Here is a 26,899-nt window from a genome sequence, read left to right on the forward strand (position 1 = left end):
TGCTTCTGTGAATGGAAGAGAATGACGCTTGTGTAGCGGCAAATGCCGGATTAGTTTGTGACGCAGCATATATGTCGGTCAAAGTTTCCGTGACCTACTTTCTGTTACTGCTAATAACGTGACTATTTCAAGCTAAATTTAGTTCTGTGTAGCAAGTCTTAATGTTATTAAGTTACTGGTGTTTTATTTGTGTACCTTTGGTTTGTATTTCGATTTAATCGCGGGAGAGAGTGACGGTACAAATTATTTCTGAAGTTCACGTGTGATTAAGCAGATCGTTAAACGTGATCTGATTTCAAATACACATTAAAAATGTGATAAAGTGTATGAAGCTTGTTAATATATCGTTTGAGAGTGCGGCATTTCAAAAGAGATACAAAAAATGACAACAACGGATGTTTAATTAGCTTTATTTGCAATTAATTTACATATTTTGTATTTTTATTTCTGTTAAAGGTTTTTCACATTCATAATAATTGATACAATAAAAAGAAGAGTGGAATCCAGTTAAGGCCTTCGTTGATGATGTGTCTGTCCTTTTCAATTGGGGAAATTGTGCACGAAAAAGCAAAGCTTGACAACATGCAACCTCTGGTGGTGAAAACTTACATATTGTACCTTTAAAATAATTTTTTGAGTAGGCCTAAAATTAATATTTTAGAATGTTACAAAGCACAACATTTTATTACATTTTTTGGATCAAAAGGCATAAATGTATTTACACATTTTAACTTGAGGAAACATGAATAGGAATAAAGCAGAGCAAACTATAAACGTAATTATTAATTGAATTCATTATAAATATATACGTTTTGTGTCAAGCTACAACCCTCCTAAATCTGAATATATTGAAAAATATAGAATGTAACTCTATATTCAGTAATGTCTATGATGATTTATACATTATATAAAAACATAGAGATATAAACTTTTTATTTATTTTCACCGTGCTGATTGCAACAGAGTTGAGGCAAGATCTATGCCCAGTGGTCACGCTTATTAACAATTCAGATCAAAACAAAAGTGCAGGATAATAACTAAGTTAACGTAGACAAGAACGGACAAATTACAAACTGAGGGCCATAAAAACACGGCTAAACCAACTATCAGACACTCAGCGTGAGACTCACACAATGACACTGTTCTCACACCTTCATGTCACCAGGGACGTGCACAGGGGGGTTGCTCAGGTTGCCCTTCCGAGAAAAAAATAAAAATAAAAAAATCGTACAATGGATTTCACGTAGGCCTAGATAAAAAAATAAATAATAATACTTTTTTTTTTTTTATTCGCAAAGCCTCATTCACTTCCATTCGGGCACTCAGCTCAACTGTTTACGTGGCTGCAGCGCTGCACGCGACCATAGACTGCACGCGACCGGTGCGTAAGACCCCGCCTCCATCTCGTGTCATAGCGGGTCAATTAATCCACAACATCCATGACAAAATGAAGCGAAACTATCCTTCTGGTCACGAAAAGAGGAAGAAGAAAAAAACCATGAGAGTGAATTGCGGGAACAACAATCAGGTAAACTTGTGTTCTCTCCTCTCTAAGTTTGGTGTCAGCAAAGTTTGATGTTTTTCGGTCTTGCTAACCTAGCTGGGCAGGCAGTGCATCTCTTGCATCACTTTTGCCTAACAAAAGTGAGAGTAAAATACAATTATTTATTACGTTTGTTTTTGATAAACGACAAAGTGCAACGGTGTTTGTTTACTTCAGCTCGGAAAACATAACCGCGTCGCGTGTGTTATCGTGCGTTCATGCGCGTGCACGAAATGAAACTCGCATTTTTCAAGCAGAAATATGTGGAGACCAGACATACTGTATAATACATGCACGTGAATGATGGCACTCCCATCAAAGTACACATTATAAAACAAGACATTGATTATCTAGTCTCTAAACAACTGCACTAATTATGCAAGCAATGTATTGACAATTTGACATTGCTTGACTATTGATTTATAGGCTATATTGAATTTAAAATGTTGATTAGCTGGACATACTAGTCAATATGGATGTACATCCCTCAGTAAATAATAACCATAAATCAAGAATTGCTTCAACATGCATAATAATAATAATAAAAAACAACCTTTTTTCAGGTCAGAGCAACTGCCCCTCAAAATTCCTGTGCACGTCCCTGCATGTCACACATACATTTTCTTAGGAAATGAAAAATCACAAAGAAAAGAGTAAACTGTCAGACAGACAAGACAGAGCACGCAACCTTTAACATGAAACACAGTCCCAGCTTTCAAATTCTGTCAGTTTTATTAGGAAATTCGAACTGTAAATACACGTGTCGTGTCGTATCGTTAGTAAAAATGGATCAATCAGTATTTCAGCTGTGGAAAGATGTCAATAAAACAGCAGGAGAACAATGTCATGTAACTTAACATTTACATTTAGTCATTTAGCAGACGCTTTTATCCAAAGCGACTTACAACTGAGGACTAAACCAAGCGAGTCATCATGAATTGACAAAAACAACGCAAGAAGTGCTCAAAATACAAAGTTCAGACATTGCTCGGAGTAGCATAAGCCAGATAAGCAAGGATTTAAAGGAAAAGGAAAGGTTTTTATTTCTTTTTTTTTACGTTAAGTGCTGACGGAAGAGATGAGTTTTCAGTTGTCTTTTGAATGCTGTCAGGGATTCTGCCTTCCGGTAGCCTAGAAATCTAGACGCACCCTAGCGGCAGCGGAAATTATTTCGCAGCCAGTATGGTCTAGCAACTCTCCATAGGCTTTTGAGCTGGAAAAACCAAAAACTGGTCGGGCCAATCACATCGTGTATAGAGTCGGCGGGCGGGCTTAACACAATGATCGCGTGATTTCCATAGGTGATTTCCCTGCTACTTGAAAACAATGAAGATGCAGCGGTCTTTCGAATCGGCTTTGGCCGCGACTCTGGAGGACTTGGAGTTAAGAGAACGTCACTTAAGTCATTCTTAAAAAAGGAAGATGTGTTCGGAGTTTTACCGACCTGATACGGCAAAAGTTTAATATATCAAAGCTCCGCTGGTGGAAAAACGCATGGAACTCACTCATCCACAACCGTTCGTTGCTCTGGTTGGTTGTAGCGCTGTCCTATTGCGTGCAGAGGGATTTTGAAAGGTAACCGTTTATCCCGCCCCTCGGATTGAGGCATGTCAATGGAGAGTTCGCAGACCTAACATGATGTAGGTCTGGCATGCAAGGCTAGCATTCCGGATGAGGGACGGGAGATCACTCCACCAGCAGGGAGCCGTGAATGAGAATGTTCTGGAGAGGGATTTTGACAATAACATCCAACTGCGCCCACAAATGGGTGTTCTCGTGCTGGTGGGGGTTCCCGTTTTCCCGCAGACTGAAATGCCCCCTTCTTCTTCGCCTCTTCTGCTGAACTGCAAACTGTCAACATCCGGGTTAATATTACAACATTTTCCAGCTATTCGGGATAATATAACAACATTCGCTAGTTAGTTTTTCTCAAACAGAAGTTTCAAAATAAGATCAGTAGTCTGTAATGTTGCGGTTAGCATAAAACTAACGTTAGCAAGCTAAGCCATCTACCGAACGTTAGTCCAATTACATCTTAATAAAATTACATTTACGTGTAGGACAAGTTTATATCTCAGTCCTAACTTTAAGCATAGGCAGACGTCAGCTAGCATCTAACTAGATGACTAAACCAGCTTTTGAGCGGCTTGATTAGGTTTAGTTTACTGTTATTACAACACAATCATTTTAGGGAGGCTCCATGGTAGCTAAATATGAGAATTTTGTGGTTGTGCAGTACATGTTCATTATCTTCTACGAGTTGAGGACACAGCTCTCTCTATGGCCCTCCCCTAGATACAAGTTAGTTGCTTCAAATAAACGAACCCTTTGAGATCCAGTCCGAAACCAATACAGTTGTCTAAGAAGAATATGTCTGAATTTAATAGGCTAATGAATAGATTAACATAACGGTAACACTTTACAATACGGGTGCACTAATATGCATTAATTCATGTTTAACTAATGCACAGATAATCATGAGTTAATGTATAACTCATGAAGAACTAAACCATTAATTAATTATTACTGCATCAGCAATTAATAAAGAGTCTATGTGATTAATAGATTAAGTAATACATGAATTGCTATTAATTCAATGTGTCATTGTGTATTAATTCCTTTATAACATATTTTATTAACTAATAGTGTAAATTAATGTGTTAATTACCACAATTAGTCAAAGCTATGCACTTCAACTTCCAGTTGTCTGCTTTAATTAATCATTAGCTAATGATTTGCAAAGGTATCATTATGTTATGACTTTACTTGTTGAGGCACATCATTATTAACTAGTCATTTAGTAATTGTAGTAATTTACACATGAATTTGCACTAACAATGAAGTAATTAATCATGTATTAATGCATATTAGTGTACCTGTATTATGTGGAAGTTGAAATACAAGGCTTTGGCTCATTCTGGTAATTAACATATTAATTAACACTATTAGTTAAAAAAATTAGTTATTAGGGAATTAATCCACAATTACATATTTAATTAATAACAATTCATGTATGAACTAATACATTAACCTTACAGACTCTTAATTAGTTCCTAATGTGGTAATCATTAATGAATAGCTTAGATAATCATTAGTTACACAGTAATTGAGTATTATCTGTGCATTAGTTAAGCATGAGTTAATGCTTATTAGTGCACCCGTATTGTAAAGTGTTACCGATGGCTTATATGGGGAGATGGAGAGGGTGAGATGGGTGTGTCAGCTAGTCTTGCAGGGCTAGAGAAAGAAATGAGATCAGTATAGGCTTCCATCTTCATGAGCACCAAATATAATTAAATAGCTAAATATGGACGCAGTATGTAACACCTTTCAAGCGTAAAGGTCTCCAGCAGTTGCCCACACCACCACCTCCTGATAGAGAGCATGTCCACCTGAAAGTAAAGTTATGCTTTAAATGTCTTCATAGCCTGATACAAATCCATGTTACAGTACTGTTTACTCATTGATGGGAACTATGGCAGTGTACATTTTTACAGATGTAGCCATCTCCTCCAGTGAGTACAGTACCTGCAGACAAAGTTAAGTGTATGGCCTATTGGTGCATGTTAACTGTAGCCTCCAGATTGGACTAAATTATTAAAAGCCTTATATTTCACACTACAAATCTGATTGAGATTTGAACGAACTCACCTCAATGAAATCATATGGCTTTTGGAGGGTAGAATACATTGCATAGTGAAATGAACATACAAATGTGTTAGTTGTTCTGCAAACTAGTAATCAGTTATCACTTCTGAAAATATTGCATCTCACCATCAGCATAAACACCCCACAGCTGTTGCTCTGATGCTGGGGAGATGCTCCCTGTGATGGTAAAAGGGGTGTGTGATTTATTATCAATGATTCTTATTATATGATGCCTACTGATATCTACACTCATTTTGTAGCTTTAATCATACAAAAAATGTGACACCATTTAGCAGCAACTAGGGTCCATCTGCGTCACTTTATCAAATCATAATAAAAAAAAAATGGCCTGCCTATGTACGCTACTCTACTAAATGCAGTGAATCGTGCTACAGCCACACATTTTACCTCGTCAGCCAAGTAAAATGACTTCCAGGGTCCATTGGACACAGCATGTGCCAGGTTACTGAAAAGGTTTGGAAGACGTGTTAGTTGCAATTCATGTCTTTCAAATGTAACATTGAACCCCGTTTAGGAATTGCTGAATCTCTACCATGACTTAATACCCACCTTGAGCCCTAAGAGCATAGTTTAAAAATGGAACTACACCTTCCCATGCTAAAAAGTGACCTGGGAGTAGCAGCAATATCTAGTAGGGACTTGGAACATATGAACAGGGACAAAAAATGCAGAATGAAACAAAAAGGAAGTATAGTCCAAAACAGAACTACCATACTTCCAAAAAACATAAAATATGATCATACTGTATCTAAGTTCTTGGGTTCTCAAAGCAGTATTTGGGAGGTCTAAATAAACAAATTCTAAAGTAAAGATGCAGATGAGGTTTCTAGTGAACCAATGAATTACCACTTTAAGGGTGTAAACATGGAAATTGCTTTGAATAGAAAAATAGTTACTGCTGCAAGACCCAGAGTTAGATATGATCATAGCTTTCTATGAAAAACCTGAAGATTTCTAGGTAGCGGCCATCTCCAAAGCCACTGGGCTGTCTTGAATCAAAATATTGCATAGTCCTCAGTCTTGGTTTGAGAACCTGTTAAGAATTTTATTCCATGGAATGGCAAGATAAGGCTTGGTTAAAGACCCAAATCTTACTTCAAACAAAATTACAGTTATAGGAAATAGTAGGGCTGTGTATTGGCAAGAATCTGGCGATATGATACGTATGACGATACAATATATTGCAATATATTTCGATACTGTGCATAAGGCGATATATTGGGATTTTTTTAAAGTAGGACTATCATTTTAGAAAAAGTAATATTTAAAAAAAAGAAATGATGTGCATAAAAGTCAAACAAGTTTACTTTAAGTAAACAATTCGGTACACAGAAAATCAAACTGCCAGTTTGGGATTGTGTTTCACAGGTTCTTAGTGAGCAAATTTCCATTGTTTGCATTTGCACCATATAACGGAAACCTTCGTTTTTAACCACACTGAGCGGGCGCATGTCTTTACAAATGAAATAAACAACAGATTGGGTTATTTTGGTTGCACGAGTTGAAGTCGTTGGTAATTTGTGCGTTTGAACTTGAGCAGGGGTGAGTTGTGAGTAGGGATGGGAATTGATAAGATTTGATCAATATCAATGCCACTGACGATACTTATCGATCCGATTCTTTAACGATTCTCTTATTGATTCCTGATAGCACTGTGTGGAAAAATGTAGTCATATGCTTTTTCGGGTGGTTTTTTTTTTTTTTAAAGCTTACACTTGAGTAAGAAAACTGTACTTTATGTAATTTATGTAATAAATGAAACCTTATTGTAAAGGGTTACCGATTAGTTATAGACCGATTCAGACGTCTCGTGAGTTCAGTGTTGGAAAGATCAGTTGTTTTAACCATTCATTAAAACAAATCGGTTCACGGGAGTCATTATTTCGCGAATTGGACGTGTCATTATCGGACGTGTGCGCGTTTGTGTGATTATCCCGCCGGTTAGGACATCCCACAAGATTTGTGTCATCACAAAACATTTCATCACTGGATAGTTTTTTTTCCATTTATTTAAAGTGTGGTTTTTGTCAGCTGAATGTGCGGAACGCTTTTCAGAGAAAATAAGGCAACATATTTCAGCACAATTCACACCCAGCGGGTAATTCAGAAAAAAAAAAAAATCTCTGAATGCTCCACATGAAACTTTAGTCTTCCGACCTAACCATCGTGTCGATTTATTTTGATTAATATGTGCGAGGAAGAGAGAGCAAGACAGCACTTAGTTTTGAGACGGTATACTTTCGCCTGGCTCCGCAGAGAGAGAGTGCCCGCGCGACCGGGCCTCCGTATGAGTACCGCATGAAATGTACCAACAAAGCATGAATGAGGATTCAATAATAACAGCACAGTATTTCAGATAGAAAAAAAGCCAGGTCAAAGTGGGTTTACTCACACACAATGTCCAGTGCCCAGGCTGCCAGGCAGGGAGAAGCACCACGTCTTTGGATGCAAAGTCACACTGAGGAAAATAAAAAGAGTTCAAAGAGGAACTTGAACATGAGGTTAAAGCTGAGGTACAAGTTCTGTTACATTACTACTCACAATCATTTAAGCAATTGGAGAAGCCTCATATGGAGGAAGTCAGGTGACCACCTCATAGGCATCCACAGCCACGGTTGCAATGCCCTTTATTTGAAAACAGATGCATAACACTTTGTGTAGGCAACAAAAGTATACAGTCAGGAAACATGAATACACAGATTATGTTAAATGTAATAAATGTAACTTACATGTGCATTTGCAGCCTTGACGATAATGTTGAAACAACAATTTGCAATCTAAAAAAAACTATGATTAATTAGTAAGACAATTCATAAGCTCACACCATAGGAAATACAGTTAAACACTTGGTTCAGATTTACCGTTGCTTCAACATCTCGTTCTAGGCCCAAAGTCCAAAAGTCAGACCTTGTGAGGATTGAGTTGTTGGCTTGAACAATTTCCTCCTTAGGGTCACCCTTAATATTCAGCACATAGTCCAGCTATGGGGAAATATACAGAACATTATGAATGCATGCATATTTAAAATGTCTAATTCACAAAAACTAATCTCAAACTTACTAATTCACAGAGTCTTGCGTTTGGTTCTCGTTTCCAATCAGCAACTGTAAAGTTGGGATTAGTACGGTCAACAGCTGAGGAGAGCGACTGTAACCTTGAACCTAAATCAAAATAAAGAGATGAGACAAAAATGAGAGGAAATGTGCTATTGGATAAATATACACAATCACTAATACAAAGCATACAATAGAGAAGATTTCCTTACGTTTAGAGGGTGGTGAAAGATCTGGGTCTGAGCTAAACCCCATTTCTGCTGGCTGAGAGGAGGCAGCAACAACTGGGTCGGGGCTAAGCTCTACTGGTTGAGAGGAGGCAGCAACAACTGGGTCGGGGCTAAGCTCTACTGGTTGAGAGGAGGCAGCAACAACTGGGTCGGGGCTAAGCTCTACTGGTTGAGAGGAGGCAGCAACAACTGGGTCGGGGCTAAGCTCTACTGGTTGAGAGGAGGCAGCAACAACTGGGTCGGGGCTAAGCCCTGTTGGCTGAGAGGCACAGAATTCTGCCTGACCATGCTCATTGAGACACAGCTGAATTTCAGGAGTCACAAGCTTCTTTAATTCCTCCTTGATCTTCTTGTTCTTCCGCTGATTGTAATTGTGAAGAACATTACGCATCATGAAAACATGAGTAGATGGCGAGAGCATGTTCATGTAATAGTTGTTTTTTTTCATGGTTGAGAAGAGTTGTTCTGCAACCTGGCTGTTAATTCTCCCTGCCAGTTCAGGTACCGTCTTTATCCTCCGGAGGATATCTTTCGGGTCTTTAGTGTTTCCCTCATGGAATGTGTCATATAGACAATAGTGGTCTGCTGACCCAGTAAATGGATGGCACACCCGGGTCCGGCACAGTTTTCCTAGTGTTAAGCCATGGTAAATTGACCATACCACCATTGGATGCGTACTGCAAGTTTTCATGGCTGGGGTCCAATAACCTACCCTCATGAGGGCGGAAAGGTATCGTCTCAGGCTCTCTAAGGTTAGCATGCACTGCCAGACCTCTTGAAAGTCATATATGCATATGTTGGGCATGTGTTTCCAAGATAACAATAAATCAGTAAAGTCCCTTGAACTTTCTGCCCTAATGTTAAATTTCAGCGAGACAACCTGTCCACAGTGGCACATAACAACAGCCCAGCCACCTGAGGAGAACAAGGAAGTCAAACTAAATTACCAGCAGTAAACCCAATGAGAAAAGATCCACATTGTTGGGACATTTTTTTTACTTACCAGATGCTCCCCAAACCTTTTGAAAGATTTTATCAAATTTGCTTCGGGTTTTCATTTCTTCTCTCAGCCTTAGAAGTAATTCCATTTTGGAACCTTGGGAATCAATTCCGCACTCCCTGCAGAGCTTTCGGATGGCATGGACCTGTAATAGATTACCAAAATAAAGGTGTACACTGTAAACATTTATACTAGCTATATTGATTCTATAGAATAAACCAAACAAAAAAAACACAAAGACCCGTTTACCTTCAAATTGGATACTTCATCCAATAGCCTGTCCTCTGTTACGTCAATCTCTGTCTGTTCTTTTGGGTGCCTTGTTGTGTGGACCTTTTCATGCTCTGTATTGAGCACCTTGTTGGATTTGCGGGTGTGAGGTCCAATCCACGGGGCCCAGTGGTGGTACGTAGGTTTAACGGCAAATGGATTTTGTTTATCACCTGATAGAAAAATAGTCTGCATTGATGGCTAGACATTAACTTTGTAATTCTTAAAGTGGAGTGAGAAAGACAGGGGGAAAAAGGTAACAAAGGAATTATATCTCTCTGGGAAACATTATAAACTAACAATATATTTAAAAAGTCACTTACTTGGAACAAAACCACGTGCAATCCTATCTAAACATAGAGAGTCCCAGAACTCATCAATGTCCACCTCCCCATCAAATCCATCTGGTGGATCCTCTAGTTCACTGACTAAAATAAAATAAAAATATCAATATACTGTAGTTAGACCACCTGGAGGGGTTCACCATACAAATAAAACCTGTATTGTACCTGCCAAGCTGAAGACACAGCTCTTGTGGAGATCCATGACCACCACAGGAGGGTGATGTCCACAGCGGACACAGGAGAAGTTATAATCATGGTCTGTCAGTGCTTTAAAATGTAGATATCCATGTATTAGGCTATTTTTGTTTGGGTACTGCTGTCCGAACGTCAGCTCCCATGTCTCGATGGCTCGACCCAGAGCTGTGTGAGTCTGGAATAAAACAATAATAAATTAGAAAATGTAATTCCATGCAAGTGTGCAACTGGGAAAGTTCCAATTATGTATTTAATGGCCTAATGTCATGACTGTCAGCTAAGAAGCCTCAAACTGAGTTCTAATTGCTTAATTAATGGCCTACTGTGCATAAAGATATGGAATATCAGAGTTACGCATTTAACATGCAGTATGGTCACATAATATTCATAAATCACATAAATTTCACGTATTGAATTTTTTAACATTTGACCTGGAGGCAGTTCCGTAGATGCAGGCAAAAATGGAGGGTTAGAATGACTTTGTCATTAAAGTTATGTAAGCCATCCTCCCATTCCTGGTATCGCACCATCATTCCACATCTACTGCATTTTTTCCCATAAGTTGTCACACCTGAAATGTATAAGTAGATCATTGGAGCATTTAGTGGTATATACAACTTGGAAAAGGAAGAATAACTGTCAATTTTAGTTTAAATGTGACACAGACCCTCGATGATTCTCTTGACAGTAATGATTTTTGCTGATTTGCTGATGATCAGGGGTTCACCAAGGGGAAGATCACCAGGACATTCAGGACAAACACACTCTTTGGGCATCAGATGTTTAGGCACGTCTGACTCACTTGTCAACCCATACACATTTGCAGGCAAGTCTGCAGAAAGCCTTTTCTTGTTGTGAATGTACCTAACAATTCTCCCCAAATCCTGATCTCGAGGGGGATACTGAAAATCGCTTGAGGTGACAGTTTCCACCTTGTCTTCAGAGCCCTGACTATCTTGAGTATCCTCGCTCTCATCTCCCGTGAAGAGCTCCTTTCTTGTCTGGAAAAAGTGCCATTTCGCAATGGCCTTGTGGACACAGGCCTGTTTGGCTTTAACACAATGGCAATGCCACGTGTTATTTGCTGTGTCAAACATGACCATCACTCTGCCAAACTTGTTATAGTAAGACAGATTTGCCTCATAAATGGAAACATATCTTCTTGAGGAAGAGGTTCCCACCTCAACATCAACACTGAAGGGGATCCCTTCAGTGTTTGCCGCCGTTTTTTTTCAGAAGACATGCCCTCTTCCGCTCCTCGCTGAACCACCCGCTACTGACAATGTCCCTCAGAACATCCTCCCTTAGTTCTATCTGAGGGCTGAGGGGTGGTGGGCAGTATTGCAGGGACTGCAGATGGGCACAATCAAAGGATATAAACCCACTCCTATGCATCACCTCAGTGTTGCGCACACAGGCATCCAGCTCACAACGAATTTGATGGCTTGTCCCCCACGTCCGCTTCTGTACATGGATGGGTGCACTATTGCTGCTGAAGGACTTTACAACAGCAAAAATTCCCCTTTCAATATCTATTGGCTGACATGCCAGATGACGGTCGGCTGTAATTTCCTCCTTGACAGTTGAGTGGCGTCGTCTCATATGCTGCTTTAAAAAATTTTTATTTAGCACTAATTCACACTTTGTACACTTAACCTTTCTGACCCTCGAACGTAGGCCAACTGTTTTTTTTGGTTGATGAAGCTCTACCATGGCCTCCACAGGGTAAAGCCGGGCTTCTACCATGGCCTCCATTGGGTTCAGTGGGCCTTCTGCTGGCTGAGGGTGGGGTTGGCCTTCTGCTGGCTGAGGGTGGGGTTGGCCTTCTGCTGGCTGAGGGTGGGGTTGGCCTTCTGCTGGCTGAGGGTGGGGTTGGCCTTCTGCTGGCTGAAGGTGGGGTTGGCCTTCTGCTGGCTGAGGGTGGGGTTGGCCTTCTGCTGGCTGAGGGTGGGGTTGGCCTTCTGCTGGCTGAGGATGGGGTTGGCTTTCTGCTGGCTGAGGATGGGATTTGGCTTCTGCTGGTTGAGGGTGGGGTTGGCCTTCTGCTGGTTGAGGGTGGGGTTGGCCTTCTGCTGGCTGAGGGTGGGGTTGGCCTTCTGCTGGCTGAGGATGGGGTTGGCTTTCTGCTGGCTGAGGATGGGATTGGGCTTCTGCTGGTTGAGGGTGGGGTTGGCCTTCTGCTGGTTGAGGGTGGGGTTGGCCTTCTGCTGGCTGAGGGTGGGATTGGGCTTCTGCTGGTTGAGGGTGGGGTTGGCCTTCTGCTTGTTGAGGATGGGGTTGGCTTTCTGCTGGTTGAGGGTGGGGTTGGCCTTCTGCTGGCTGAGGGTGGGGTTGGCCTTCTGCTGGCTGACGGTGGCATGTGCTGAGGTGTCTAAGCAGTTGTTTTTTTCTTTGAAAAATTTGAATACAAGCACAGCAGTGGTAGTGGGACTCCTTTCTGCAGCCCAATCTGCAGGTATACATTGCAAACTCTGAAAGGAAGGTAAAAAACAAAGCAGGCTTTAATAACTGGTCCAAACACAAGTGCCTTCTTGACCACGGTGAGTGTCCTCACCTTCTTCATATCAAAACAACTTATTAATCTAAACCAATGAATCAGCCAATGAATCAGTAAACATACCTCCATGCTGTACCACTGTTTTCATATGGGACTGTAAATGTGTTTCCACTTTTGAGTAGTCACCCTTATAAAGTGGGCAAAAGGGGCAGTGGAGAAATTGGCATCCTTGCTCAAAACACCTTGTGGGCTGGGGCTTCTGACTGCTCTGCAGAATTGACAGATGTAGCTATAGATAAGAGATATAGATGGAGAACATTAACCAAGCTCAACTTACTTTTCTCCCCCTCCTAGCACTAGCTACTACCTGATTGAATCCAAGGAATCTTCAGGTGAGAAACTTAAAACTCTGTTAAAAAACTATGTGAAAACAAAGTTAGTAAACAATGTGCGTTTATTAAATATGTACCTGTAGAATACTGTTACTTACCATCACCAAAATGCTCCCAAAACAAAGCGTGCCCACCAATGTTATCGGTCACCAAAAAGAAGCAGCGTGGCCGCTACATCATGCCTCTTAGCTAACACGTTAACAATATTAAATTCAAACCTGATAATACATTTCATATATTAAAATAAATTTGATAAAATACAGTAATTTCACTTAAATGGCAATGAAAATTATTAATTGTCATTTAAGTGAAATTACTGAACTTGTATACAAGCTTGATAAAAATTATAATTCTAGAAGAAAATTTAAATAGCACTTAGCTTTTGCATCGGAATATATTCTGTTACTAAAACCAATACCCAGATAAAATATATTCTAGAATCCAGTAACAACACACACCCTTTGAAGTTGAGATGAAAAACTATGAATTTTTAATGAATTTATTATCAGGGTTGAATTGGATTAGCATTTATCCTGGATTACAAATGTGAAAAATACCTGCGTGGAAATCTTTTAGGTCCAAGCAACTCTATATTCAGAAAAACATTTTTTTACACAAATGTATTTGCGCAGCTGAATAAGCATTGGTTTTGCATCACTTTTACAGTTAAACAAACTAAAAGCAGTTATTTAGTTATTTTAACAACATAACGCACTATTCAAATTTTGGGATCGATTTATTAAGGTCTTTACTCAAAATATAAAACTTTGTTGTCTCAACAACATTACTATTACCACTAAGTTTATTCTTCCCATTGGATAACATCAATGGTGTTTTGCCAGGTGAGATTGAGTGTGTTTAACCTGTTAAGCTGCAACCCCACTTTTGAAAAATCCCCAGAAATGGCATTCCCAAACTGAAACAGATACAGTTCATGAACCCTTTGTACTAAAAGCACAAGTATGATCTCATTTGAAAGCTGACACCTGGCAGTTTATTGTAAATGTAGAATTATAAATAATAGTTATAAATAGCTTCAAAGTTTTGTCAAGTTTGAAATTTATTTTTATAAAATATCTTCATGAAAATAAAATTGAAGTTGGCATTGTATCAATCTAGAAATGCACTGCAGCTAAAGCCACATGTCTGACCATGTTATATTTAAAATCTGAAGATGACAAGTTTAAAACTCTTTACTTAGTTAAATGTTTTTCAAGATCATGTCATATGACTTTATTTTGATTAGATTCTAAAATGCAAACTGATGTTTATTGTCATGTTCTAAGCATCTATTCAGTCTATTGTCTCTATTGTTTTGTGGTGTAAACGATCCCCATTCAGTGTCAGTCTCCCCTGCACACATTCACACCTCTCCAGCCAGGTTATGGCTCTAAATATGCTTTTCTTTTGTCTTCATTATAATTACTAACGACTGGCTATTCACACTGTTTCAATTCCTAATCTCTTTGATCAAAGTTCTCACCTCATATTTGAAACTATATCAAATGACCTTCTTGAAAAAAGAAACATTTCAGCAAGCATTCCTATTTAGAAATATTCATAAAAATAACAGCTAGCTGGCAGGTGCACCTAGGGCTAGCTAGCATGTTAGCTTAGCACACCATCAATAGAGGGAATGCATTAACGTCACTTCCCCGCCGGAACACGCCCCCCTCAGCGGGACTGAGTGGCAGAAGAGCTGCTGCGTGACTGGAGTTAATAGGGGAAACTGCGTTAACGCGAGTAAAACAAACTATTATCAGTTTAAACTAAAAGTTGGACTCGATATAGTGTTCCTTACAACTTATCAAAGATCCAGTGATCCATGGATATTGACATGCAGCCAGGAATCGTGTTTCCTGACATTTATATGTGCCTGATTTCGACGCCGGGGAATTAAATGAAGACAATTTGCCTGTAAACGTTTTATATAAATACAATATAGATAGGTCTAAATCCGAGTGATCACTTACATTAATGTTATACTGTATATCATCATATCGTCCAGCCCTAAAACTTGTATAGTTTTTTGTCAGTGTTTATTTAAAAACATCCAATTATGCAGAATATAGTCTGTTCTGTAGCTTTTTGCAGTCTGTAAAAATATACAGTACCTCAGATTTCTGGTCAAATCTAGTTGTACAGTCGATCGCAAAGCTCTTTCCCGTTTTAGATGTGTTTTGTGTGATTTTCACGGCGTTCACGCTGAAAACAAATGCTGCCGCTCAGTCTTTTTGCCACTTGTGGGCGTGACCGCATTCACTCCGGCCGACGGTGACGTCATGCGCATACCCTCTACACACGACGATTTATGAGATTAAAACCATGTTTATGCTCTAAAACTTACTTTATAGCACAAGTCGAGTGTTTTAAATAACCTTCTGTGATCTGATTTGGCTTCAGATAAAAAAAATCAGACAGAAAATATATTATTTTATAGTATTCTGCACGATGATAAAGTCTATATCGATTAGCATTACATTATAAATATAATCTATTATTATGAAAATACCTGACATGGCTCGAAGAACACAGGTAAATCAAATATCATTTCAATCATGTTTATTGTCTTCAAAACCTCTTTATCTGCATGTCACTGCGATCTCTGTTAGCTTTGTTGTCAGGCAGTTCCTGGAATGTCACATGATTATGGCACTTCTTCGTGTGTTCTATATATGGACTATACTTTGCACAGGGCGCCAGCGCCCTCAGGCTGCCAGTATGTATTGAAAACACAGTACATCAGAGTCTCCAGCGCTCATAATGATTACATCGACGCATTTGGGTATATATATATATCAGGGATGGGATGGTATGAAAATTTCATGTCACGATTATATTGACCAAAATTATCGGGATTATCAATAGTATCACGGTTTTGTTAAAACGAGATGAAAGTGTTCAAAACAACTTATGCCCACACTGAAAACATTTTTAAAAGTTTTATATTTAATAAATCTAAAAATAACAAATAAAACAAGCAGCTCTATGCACTTTTTAAAGCAAGATTCTATTCTGTGGCATTTCCTTATAATGACCGTCGTCAATAGCAACGCTGTCTTGCCGTCTTGAGTCTCCGTTTTTGATTGTATTGAAAATGAAATCAGAGATGATTTATTATTTACAGAGTTTGATCATATTGTTGTGATCTTGTCTGGATGAGTTTTGTACGCTGTACAAAATGGAGGTAAGATTTAAAATCTCAATTCAATATGTCCCCGTAATTATTGGGTAAAAAAAAATCTATATAATAAGTGTACAATAAATATATAACGTTACATTATTATCTCTTAAATGTTACTCTTAATTGAACGTGTTCGTTCGTCTCTGGCTCAAAGTCACTTGCTGCAAACCTTTCTTCGCGGAAGCTTCACGTTTATTTCAAGTGAGTGAGATAAAATATTTCAACTCATAATAACATTTTGTGCCCAATTATTTCCCAGACGTAGTTTTGGTATTGGGGTCAAAGTTAACTTGCCTTGCGTTCGCTATAAGTTACAACAGAGGGTGATGGTCACACAAGAAGATCGGCAGATTTGAAGTGTTTCCCCTTATTGCAGCGACTTTTTTGTGCATGTTTTGCAGACAGGGGGCTCTATCTTGCACCCGGCGCAAATGACTTTGTACACTGACGCATGTATCATTCCTATTTTGCACCCGCGCAAAGCGGACTTTTCCCTCCACAGACACACGTCGGTTAACTAAAAAAATACACTTGCGCTCCCCGGGGCGGTTCAGCGCAAAGAGGAGGCGTGTTCCGGCGCAAACGTCTCAGGTTACGTATGTAACCCTGGTTCCCTGATAGGGAATGAGACGCTGCGTTTGAGACGCGGTGGGAACGCTCTGCGTGATTGCGTCATGAAGCACGTGTAAAATCAGTCCAATGGAAGCCCGATACGTCATAGGTGACGTCATAGACCAGGAAACTATAAAGCACCCTTGAAAACAGACCGCGCCAGCTTCTGAAAAGTCTGAAGCAAGTCGATCAGGGTATGCAGGAAGTATGGCAGGCAAACGCAGCGTCTCGTTCCCTATCAGGGAACCAGGGTTACATACGTAACCTGAGACGTTCCCTTTCAAGGGAACTTCGAGCTGCGTTTGAGACGCGGTGGGAACCTCATACCCACTACGCCATAGTGACAAATGCCCGTTCTGTGTGAAGTCCTAGGCGCACACTAAGAAGCAAGCAACCTCGCCCCTGGAGTGGAGAGGTCAAGGTCATAAAACCTGACAAAAGTATGCGGAGAGGACCATCCTGCCGCATTACAAATATCAGGAAGGGAAACACCCGAAATTAAGGCCGTAAAGGCCGCCATACTCCTAGTAGAATGGGCCCGTACAGCCATAGGTGAAGGCTGACCGGCCGCTTCATAAGCCAATGAAATAGCCTCGACTATCCATTTGCTCATAACCTGTTTAGATGCAGGGCACCCTCTTCTGAGTGACCCAAAACATACAAATAATTGCTCTGACTTACGCCACAGGGCAGCTCTGTGAACGTAGGCATCCAATGCCCGAACTGAACATACCAGGTTCAATTGTTCCTGATCTGGGGTATTAAAAGGTGGAGGATAAAAGGCCTGCAGCACTATTGGGCCCCCAACATTAACTGGGACCTTAGGAATATAACCCGTTCTAGGGTATAAAAATGCTTTCACCATACCAGGTGCAAATTCCAGACATGAAGGAGCAACCGACAGGGCATGCAAATCTCCAATTCTCTTGATAGATGAAATAGCAAGGAGAAAAAAAGCTTTCAAAGTGAGGAATTTTTCTGAAACCTCTTCAATAGGCTCAAAGGGAGCCAGAGCCAGACCCTCAAGTACAATGGCCAAATCCCAAGCCGGTGCTCTAGAGTGCAGTGCAGGTCTCAACCTCAATGTACCACGGAGAAAACGAGTAATCAGAGGATCTCTCCCAATAGAAGTACCCCCCAGAGGGGTATGATAGGCCGATATAGCCGCCACATAAACTTTTAAAGTGGAAGGAGATAATCCAGCAGAGAAACAATCTTGCAGAAAATCTAGAACTGAACCAACAGGGCAGTTAACAGGATCTAACTGACGCTCACCACACCAGGTGGAGAATAATTTCCATTTCAGTGCATACAGTCTTCTCGTGGAAGGAGCTCTGGATTGGAGAATGGTCTCAACGACCTCAGTCGAGAGACCGGATTTTATGGCCGGGCCCCCTCAGAGGCCGAGCCCACAGTATCCAAACTCCAAATGAGGGTGAACTCCCAGGAGCAAAGATATCGGGAAATGGGTACCGGTGTAGCCACACCTAATACATCACATCCAGTCCAAGCGGAGCTGGATGTGTGAGGGAGAACCAAATAGAGCAAAGCGTTGTACAAACGATGTGAAAGGTCGACTTGACTTTAGTTGACCAAAGTTCTCCCTAAGAAGCTCCACCACCTCGGGGTGAAGACTCCAATCCCCTGGGCCTCAGCCCCTGCCTCAACAGGATATCTGCTCTGATATACGAGACCATCAGTGTGTTGTCCGCCATTCGCCGAGCGACCACTCATGATCGCCCCCACTTGTGAGGGAAGCATCCGTCGATAGCAATATGCGTCGACAAGAAGCCCCCAACACTGGGCCTGGGCGAGGAACCAAGGTTCTTCCACATGACCGAGGCACGAAGGCATAGCCGCGTGACCTTGATCATGCGAAAACATATTTCCCCTCGGAGAAAACCCTTTGGTCCCGAGCCACCACTGCAGGGGTCTCATGTGCAGAAGGCCAAAAGTAATTACGTTGGACACAGCTGCTATGAGACCCACCAGTCTGAAACTGTTTCACAGTGAGTGACTGGCCTAGATATACCCCAATACGGCTGTGAGAATCGCTACACCTAGAAAAGTGGTCAACAGAGCACACTCTTCTTGGCGTTGAGAGGCAACCTCAACATCCTTAATGAGACAGAACGACATCTCGATGCCGAACTGCCATAAACTCAGATTGAGCTAGGATCAACCAATCATTGATGTAGTATAATACGCGAATGCCCTGGAGTCTCAGAAGAGCCAGAGCTGCATCCACACATACTGTAAAGGTGTGGGGTAATAAACCTAGGCCGAATGGAAGAACCCGATAATGGTATGCTTCGCCCCCGAAAGCAAACCTCGGGAACCTCCCTCATCCTCTTTCGGAAACAATGAAGTAATGGCTGTCTGCTGGGAGGAGGAACCCCTTCTACAGCTCCTTTTGCAGAAGTGACAGTACTTCCTGCTCCATAACCAAAGCCTGCTCGGGGTCCACCAATGAGAGGAGGACCCCTAGAAATCTGGGCGAACGAGAACCGAACTGAATTCTGAAACCCTTTTCTATAGTGTACAGGACCCACTGAGAAATATGTGGCAGAAGTTTCCACGCTGCCAGAAATTTACTAGGGGAATCAGTCTCTCAAGACTGGCCTCTGGATTTGTTTGAACAGTCACTACGGCGCCCTGAAGCGGCGAACCGGCAGGGAACAACCGAACTGACCATTCTACGACCCTCCTCGGAGGATCGTATGGGGATGCTGACACCTCGGTGCCCTGAACGGCGAACCGGCAGGGAACAACCAAACTGGCAGCGCTGCAACCCTCCTCAGACAGTTGCACCCCAGAGGGCGCAGAGGAAAAACGATTTCTCAAAACCGTCCCTTGGTTGACCAGTCACTACGGTGCCCTGAAGCGGCGAACCGGCAGGGAACAACCGAACTGACCGCTCTACGATCCTCCTCGGAGGATCGTATGGGGACGCTGACACCTCGGTGCCCTGAACGGCGAACCGGCAGGGAACAACCAAAGTGGCAGCGCTGCGACCCTCCTCAGAGAGTCGCACCCCAGAGGTCGCCGAGGAGAAACGATTTCTCAAAACCGTCCCTGCCCCGGAGGAGCCCTCAGAAGCCTGATAGCCTCGTTTTTTGCGACAGGACTTCTTGTCTAAGCTTTATTAGAGATGATGACAGTCTTCAGATCTTGCCTACCTCTAACTAGCTTAGTTCCTACGACCCTCCTCGGAGGATCGTTGAAAAAAGCAGGCACTTCGGCGCCCTGAAACGGTGAACCGGCAGGGAAACCGAACTGACTGCTCTTCTTTTTTCTTATTTGAAGGCTTGTTTGGGGACACTGACACCTTGGTGCCCTGAAACGGCGAACCGGCAGGGAATCCGAACTGGCAGTGCTGCGACCCTCCGCAGAGAGTCGCACCCCAAAGGGCGCTGAGGAGAAACGATTTCTCAAAACCTTCCCTACCCCAGAGGGGACCACCCTTAGAAGCCTGATCGCCTCGGCGTCAGGGCTTCTTCTTTGTCAAAGCTATTTTAGAGATAAAACAGTCCTCAGATCTTGCATGTCTCTAACTGGCTAGACTGCGACCGCCACCCAGGTACCGATTCAATTGCGGAGGAGCCCGAATGGCGACGCTCTGTTTTGCACTTTGTGCTGAGAGGAGCTTAATAGGCCGAGACTGCTCCCGCCCAGCAGTCTCAGGAACATTAGATTGGTGAGAAAGAAACCTCTGGAACGCCGCTGAATGGTTTATTTCTTAGTTTTCTTGAAAGCGGAGCGTCCAGAAGAACAGACATAATTATATCTTTATTTTCCTTTATCTTTATATCAGAAAAAACTTATATATATATATATATATACATATATATCACTCTGCGGCCACCAGCAGGAAACAACCGAACTGGCAGCGCTGCGACCCTCCTCAGAGAGTCGCCCCTCACATTCATCCATGTCCTTATATACTTTACCCACCAGCGCTGCCTAATAAAAAAATATTCATTATTTAAGATGGCTGGTGGGTAACGTCGGGGTTAATAACGATGACGCCGACTCGGGAGAGAGAAAGCTCGCAAGCGTCTCTTTTTTCTCAACAGCGCCCAAGACCCGCCCACAAAGTTACTTGTGCTTTGCGCTTTGACATTTGCATTTCAGATCGTTAAAATAGGGCCCAGGGTGTCCATTCTCGATTAAGTTTCCCTCAAGACTTTTGTAAAAACCAAAATATGACCACACCTCAGATTTGGACCTCTTAAATGGCTGAAAAATCTCCCGAGCGCTGTCACTGCCTTCCGTCATTCCTTCTCGAACAAAAAAAAAAACAACTTTGCGGTTTGCGCGCCGCGCGCCTGCGCCAGACTGTGAACATGATTTATAGTGAGTTATTAAAATCGCGATAATCAAACACGGTTTTAAAGATAATTCATTTTTGAACGATAATACTAACCGTCAGTACATTTTATCGTGTTTTATAGTGAAACCGGTAATCGTCCCATCCCTAATATATATTCAATAAATATTATTCCTGTCTATATAAATCTGATGTAAACCTCTGAGAATCTATCAATATTTCTCCAAATCTGCAAATTTTTTTGCTAAAAGCCCTGAGGAACGTTGTTTTGTCAAGCGCTGTCATGACGATCGCACGGGAGTTTTTTTTCTGAATGAGAGCAGCTGACGCTCATAATTCATATTAAAGCATCGACTCATTTTTTTATTACATAACTCCAGACACAAATTAAGACATAATTGTCACTATAAGTTTCTCAGAATACAATAGTGGTCAAATACTGAACCTTGAGTCGACTCTTATATCTTTTAATGATGTATAGTTTGTCAAGGTAATAACATTAAATCTGATAGTAACTTTGAACTATTTAAAAAAAAAAAACACTTCAGTGCGCCGACGCTCTGGCAACGGTTAACAGGTTAAAGGCTTTTTGTGTACAGTTTGACCACCGTTTCTATGCTATATCTGTAAAAGACTATTTTAGACAAAGATAACGTTACCTACCACCAAAACGAGGCAACGCGCCCACCAAAGTTATCTGTGTCACCATAACGAAGCAGCGTACGTGGCCGCTACTTCATGCCTCTTAGTATCCATAGACATGCTTAGTATCTAGCTAACACGTTAACATCCAACTTAACAATGTAACGTTACTGTGCTAATGTTAACTTAGTCTTCGCTGCAAACTCTAGCTTCTAGCTACAAACAGTCGTATACGTTGCATGAGCTGCGGAGCTGTGTGTGTGTGTATGCGGCTGTTCTCTGGCAGTTTCCAGTAAAAGCTATTGAGTTATTTCAACCACCAGTTTCAGTGCCTTATTCGAACCCTCAAGATATTACAATTAGCTATGGCTAAGACGAGATAGCATGACATTAGCGGCTACCGAACCATGCTTGCCGTGATTATTAATATCGGATTCGGATTCCATATAAGATTAATATGACACGACAGCTATATCAGTGACATAAATGAGAATACTTCCCAGTCAATGTTGTAGAAATAAACAATAGCCTACTTACTGACATAATCTCTCATCGAATGACCGCTTGACTACTACTTCTCCCGGGAAAATTACCACGAGGTAAAATTGCCAATACAGAAAGGGAAATGACATCATACCCAGTGTGCCTTGCGAAACTCTTCGTGATTGGACGATGAAACGCTGTCAGGAACGCCCGATGGGCTTTCTTGTGTCATTAGGGGAACGCCCGAGCCGCAGCTGGACCCTGATGCAAGATACAAAGCTTTCTGCATGGCGTCGTCAGCTTTGCCTGAACTATCCATGCCCCTAACTAGTGTGGCCCTGTACCAACACTGCAAAAGGGCAAACTATCAAGCAGCCATAATGAGACATTCTCTGAAAGTAAATATGCGCTGTGTTATAATTTAAGCTGATTTTGAGCTGTACAGAATATATTGTAGAATTGTACATTTTTTGGCAGCATTCAAAATTAGGGGGACAGGGTTGCATTTCGAGTCATTTCAGCCAACTTGGGCCAAAGTGTGCTTGTTTTTTTTTTATCTTTCTGTGATTACACAGTACCTACTGAAAATTGTGATGTATAAAACATCACAGTTTTGCTTAATTTATAATATGTTTAATTTTGCTTGGTGCCAATCCGTGAAGTTGAAGCATATTTTCTACAAATTTGCTATATTTCATGGTCTAGATTCACACTTGAGTATATAATGCACCAAAACCTGTCTCAAATGTTTAGGTACATGTATAAATGTCAGTTTGAGAGATATTTTGTGTTGCTAAAATGAATAAAGTTACCAACAAAACCAGCAGCGTTAGATGTTCATTTTTTTCCAATTCGCAATTATATACATTTATGGATTGTGACAAAAAACTGCAGGATATTTTGTGGAGAACTTTTAACAAAGTCCATAATGGTTTTGTCTATGCAAAAATTCATTTAAAAAGTAGTGCCCAGGTGTGGGAAAATCCCTTTCTAGCCAATTTTTCCTAGTTCACCTTATTGCCTAATATATATATATATATATATATATATATATATATATACATTCATGATGATTGTGTACACCACACCTTTTTACCAGTTTATATATCAAAAGACAAGACCGGTTCTACCAGGGGTGCACACCTGGGGTGCGTTTCCCGAAAGCATCGTTAGCCAACTATGGTTGCAAGTTGGTCGCAAATCCCATTGAACTCTATTGGTAACGACGGAACTTGCGTCCATAGTTGGCTAACGATGCTTTCGGGAAACGCACCCCTGGTTTGCTCTCAAGTTAATGCTCAGTCATACTCAAGTTAATTTGAGTATATACATTTTTGATTTTGATCCAAAATCTAGTGATTCATGATTAATTTTGCATCAAGTCTGAACTGGAATTCGGAAGTTCTGATGTGCAAAAAATAAGTAAAAATAGAAATTATCATATACTTATGAACTTTTTTAACCAAACTGGTCCTGGTTCTTGTGCCAGAGGTGGTGCTCGGCAGCAACTCCAACAGGCGAACCAACGACCAGTAAAGATGCTGTAACTGACTAGGTTAGACAACCTGCCCACAAAGTACATTCTTCTTTTTAGAGCTGAGAAAGTTCAATAAGACAAAACAAATTCTAATTTATTTGCATGCGTATTGAATCATTTTAAGCTGTTAGCGTCATTTCTGTATTGGTTCTGTAAAATGTAGAATGTTACGAAGTACATAACAATTTATCATGTTTATGGGTAATTTGTGTACTCACTTTAACTCGAGCAATGACAAAGCAAAATCAAGTATGCACTCCTGTTTGAACCTGCAAAAAGGGCGAACTATATGCAAAAATGAAATTAGGACATTTTTCTCCCCCGCAATAGAGCAATACTATAAAGTTTATACACTGAATATTAGAGTTTTTTTGTGAAGCTACAACTCTCCTAAACATATTCATATCGAAAAACAATTAAAAATTTTGTTTATATGTGATAATGATTTTACTTGCATTTAAACACACTGTTCAGGTAAAACAGGATAGGTCATCAACAAATTATTTTTTTTCCCTTTTTTTTTTTTTTTGCTGCAGTAGAAAAAACAAAAAAAACAAAACATGAATGACTTTGGACTTTTGGTCTGCCAGCTCTAAACAGTCCGATTAAAATCCACCAGGTCATTTGGCGCCTTTGGAGCTCTATTTAAGCAGCAGCCCAATCAAACACATCAATACCATTTTAGAATTCATGCACAAGAGACATTAACATACCTGATTTAGATCTGGTGTTAATTCTGATATTTACTTTTCAGGTCTAATTTCTTCAAAGATGTCAATGATTCTGTATACAATTGGTTGGTGGAGGAGGTGTTTCATTTACTGGTGAGAACAATGGTGCCAGTTTGGAGAAGATCTGGGTGTAGGTGGGGGAATGGCAGGTTAGGGGTGTCAGGGTCTGGCTTACAGATGGTATAAATGTTTAGTTTACTTTATTAGTCCCATCGCTGGGAAATTTGTCTAATTTGTCTAATTTGTGCAAAGTCCGTACGTAGAAAACAACATACATTAAAAGCGAATAGAAATAAGTGAAATTATAAAAAACACAATGGCAGTTGATACATACAATACAACAAATAGGATACAACAAATAGGTGCTAAATAGGAAAAGGATCTACCGCCAGCAGTCGATTTTGATATTCTAGGCATTATCAACTGGCCAGAGTTTTGAGATCGCAATAGACGTGAAGGACTATAATGCGTTAAGAGCTCGCTCAAGTACTGGGAGCTAAACCATTTAGTGCTTTGTAAGTAATCAGCAATATTGAAAAATTTACACGATGTTTAATAGGGAGCCAATGCAGTCTTGTAGCAGGAGCCTCACAGGACACTCAGGAAACAATTTAACCTATTTCTGCAAATAAAATTAACAATAAAGAAACCGCTGAATCTTTTCATTTCTTTTTTATTTTTGTCTTTATTGTTTTTGCGCCAAATTATAGAGAATAGTATCAATTAGAGTATTTATAATTATCAGTAATAAAATCATTATTTAGCTACACCCATTCCTATGATAAGACCTTCAATAAAAATAATTGTAACATTTTAATAGTGAGTTACATTATTCATTAATTATGTTTTTTGATTAATTAATTGACGTGTTAAATTTCTGTAAAAACTTGTTAACACTTTACATGGTTAAAACATAGTTAATGTTCAAAATGTATTGGCTTAGTAATTGTACAAACTAACACTGAACAAATGCTGATTTTTGGCAATTTTCTATTTAGAATTTAATAGGGGTCTGTATTGGTTTCAATTACATATATGTATTGATTCCTAAATGTATTAACTAAAAACAATACAATTCCCTATTATAATTTTTAAGGTTTTACAGCAGAGAATGAAATGTTTGAGTTTATCATGTGAATTTCAAGGTTATGGACCAAGCACATTTTCATTCCCAGGACTAAAGATGAGAAGTATATTAAAAATACATGTGGATGTGGTATTTGGTCATTGGCACGTACCGGTCACATTTCAGCGATGTACAACTATAATGTTGCCACGGTGAATACAGGAATCACAAAGTTACGTCCCTGGAACGTTATTTGGTATGTCGCTACAACGAATATAGTCCAGTCCGGTTACGTCTTTGAAACGTAACTGTGTTAGCTGGGTCTAGGGTTTGATAGAAGCTAGTTGAAGAAGACTGACATATTAAGAATGAATTATACTCTATATTGCCAAAAGTTTTGGGATGTCTGCCCTTTCCGTTCTTAATCCGTAGGTGTAGAAAGTGTCTCCCTTTGACACATGGACTCTTCCAGTCACCCCTGTCCTTCAGTGCCAAATGGACTATTCCCAATCTTTCCACCGCAGTTCGCAAAGTGGCGGAGAAGAGAGCAGACGAATGATAATGGGAAAAGGAGATCGACTGAATATTGTATATAGTTAAAATACAGTTTATTAATCAAAAAAGTTTTTATTGATTGTGTGTGTGCGTGCATCACAGATCTATGTACATTTAACAAACAATGATTTGGAATATAACCTGAGTGAGACATTCTTGTTCTGACCAGACAAACTGTAGCCTTCAGCCAAACCCGGACTAGCAATTAGAGTGAAGACTTAAGATTTTTCAGTAGGGTTAAATATGGAGTTGGCTCATCCTTTGCAGTTATAACAGCTTCAACTCTTCTGGGAAGGCTTTCCACAAGGTTTAGGAGTGTGTTTATGAGATTTAGTTTTCTTCTGGGAGCGCATTAGTGTGATCAGGACACTCGTGATGTTGGACGAGAAGGCCTGGCTCGCAGTCTCTGCTATAATTCATCCCAAAGCTGTTCTATCCTAGCCTGACAAGCCAGACCCACATCAAGGTGTTGGGTCTGGGAACACACCATTGGCAGAGCTCAATCCGAGGGGTGGGATAAACAGTTGTCTTTCAAATTCCCTCTGCACGCAATAGGATACAACCAA

At 40.5% G+C, this 26,899-nt stretch overlaps 2 protein-coding genes and 1 long non-coding RNA gene across 3 annotated transcripts; all 3 read right to left on the reverse strand.

Moving 5' to 3' along the window:
* Window positions 1-4,723: 4,723 nt before the first annotated feature.
* Window positions 4,724-5,857, reverse strand: LOC130071075 (uncharacterized). Its single transcript, XR_008803957.1, has 4 exons — window positions 5,600-5,857; window positions 5,195-5,368; window positions 4,871-4,935; window positions 4,724-4,780 (listed from the first exon to the last, which is right to left on the reverse strand). It is a non-coding gene; the product is annotated as an uncharacterized LOC130071075 (long non-coding RNA).
* Window positions 5,858-7,368: 1,511 nt separating this feature from the next.
* Window positions 7,369-9,213, reverse strand: LOC130071101 (uncharacterized). The gene is made up of 6 exons (XM_056235717.1): window positions 8,478-9,213; window positions 8,273-8,373; window positions 8,074-8,193; window positions 7,942-7,989; window positions 7,754-7,837; window positions 7,369-7,670 (listed from the first exon to the last, which is right to left on the reverse strand). The coding sequence occupies exons 1-5, from the start codon at window positions 9,211-9,213 to the stop codon at window positions 7,793-7,795; spliced, it is 1,050 nt and encodes a 349-aa protein (XP_056091692.1). The 3' UTR covers window positions 7,369-7,670; window positions 7,754-7,792.
* Window positions 9,214-10,723: 1,510 nt separating this feature from the next.
* LOC130071102 (uncharacterized) lies at window positions 10,724-11,530 on the reverse strand (the record flags this gene model as incomplete). The annotated part of the gene is made up of 2 exons (XM_056235718.1): window positions 10,724-10,875; window positions 10,972-11,530. Coding segments are annotated over 2 exons (711 nt in total), but the record flags the coding sequence as incomplete, so codon positions are not given.
* Between the last annotated feature and the right edge of the window lie 15,369 nt (window positions 11,531-26,899).

This window comes from Rhinichthys klamathensis, unplaced genomic scaffold (genome assembly GCF_029890125.1).
Source record: "Rhinichthys klamathensis goyatoka isolate OS25496 unplaced genomic scaffold, OSU_Roscu_1.1 h1tg000429l_1, whole genome shotgun sequence".
NCBI lineage: Eukaryota > Metazoa > Chordata > Actinopteri > Cypriniformes > Leuciscidae > Rhinichthys > Rhinichthys klamathensis.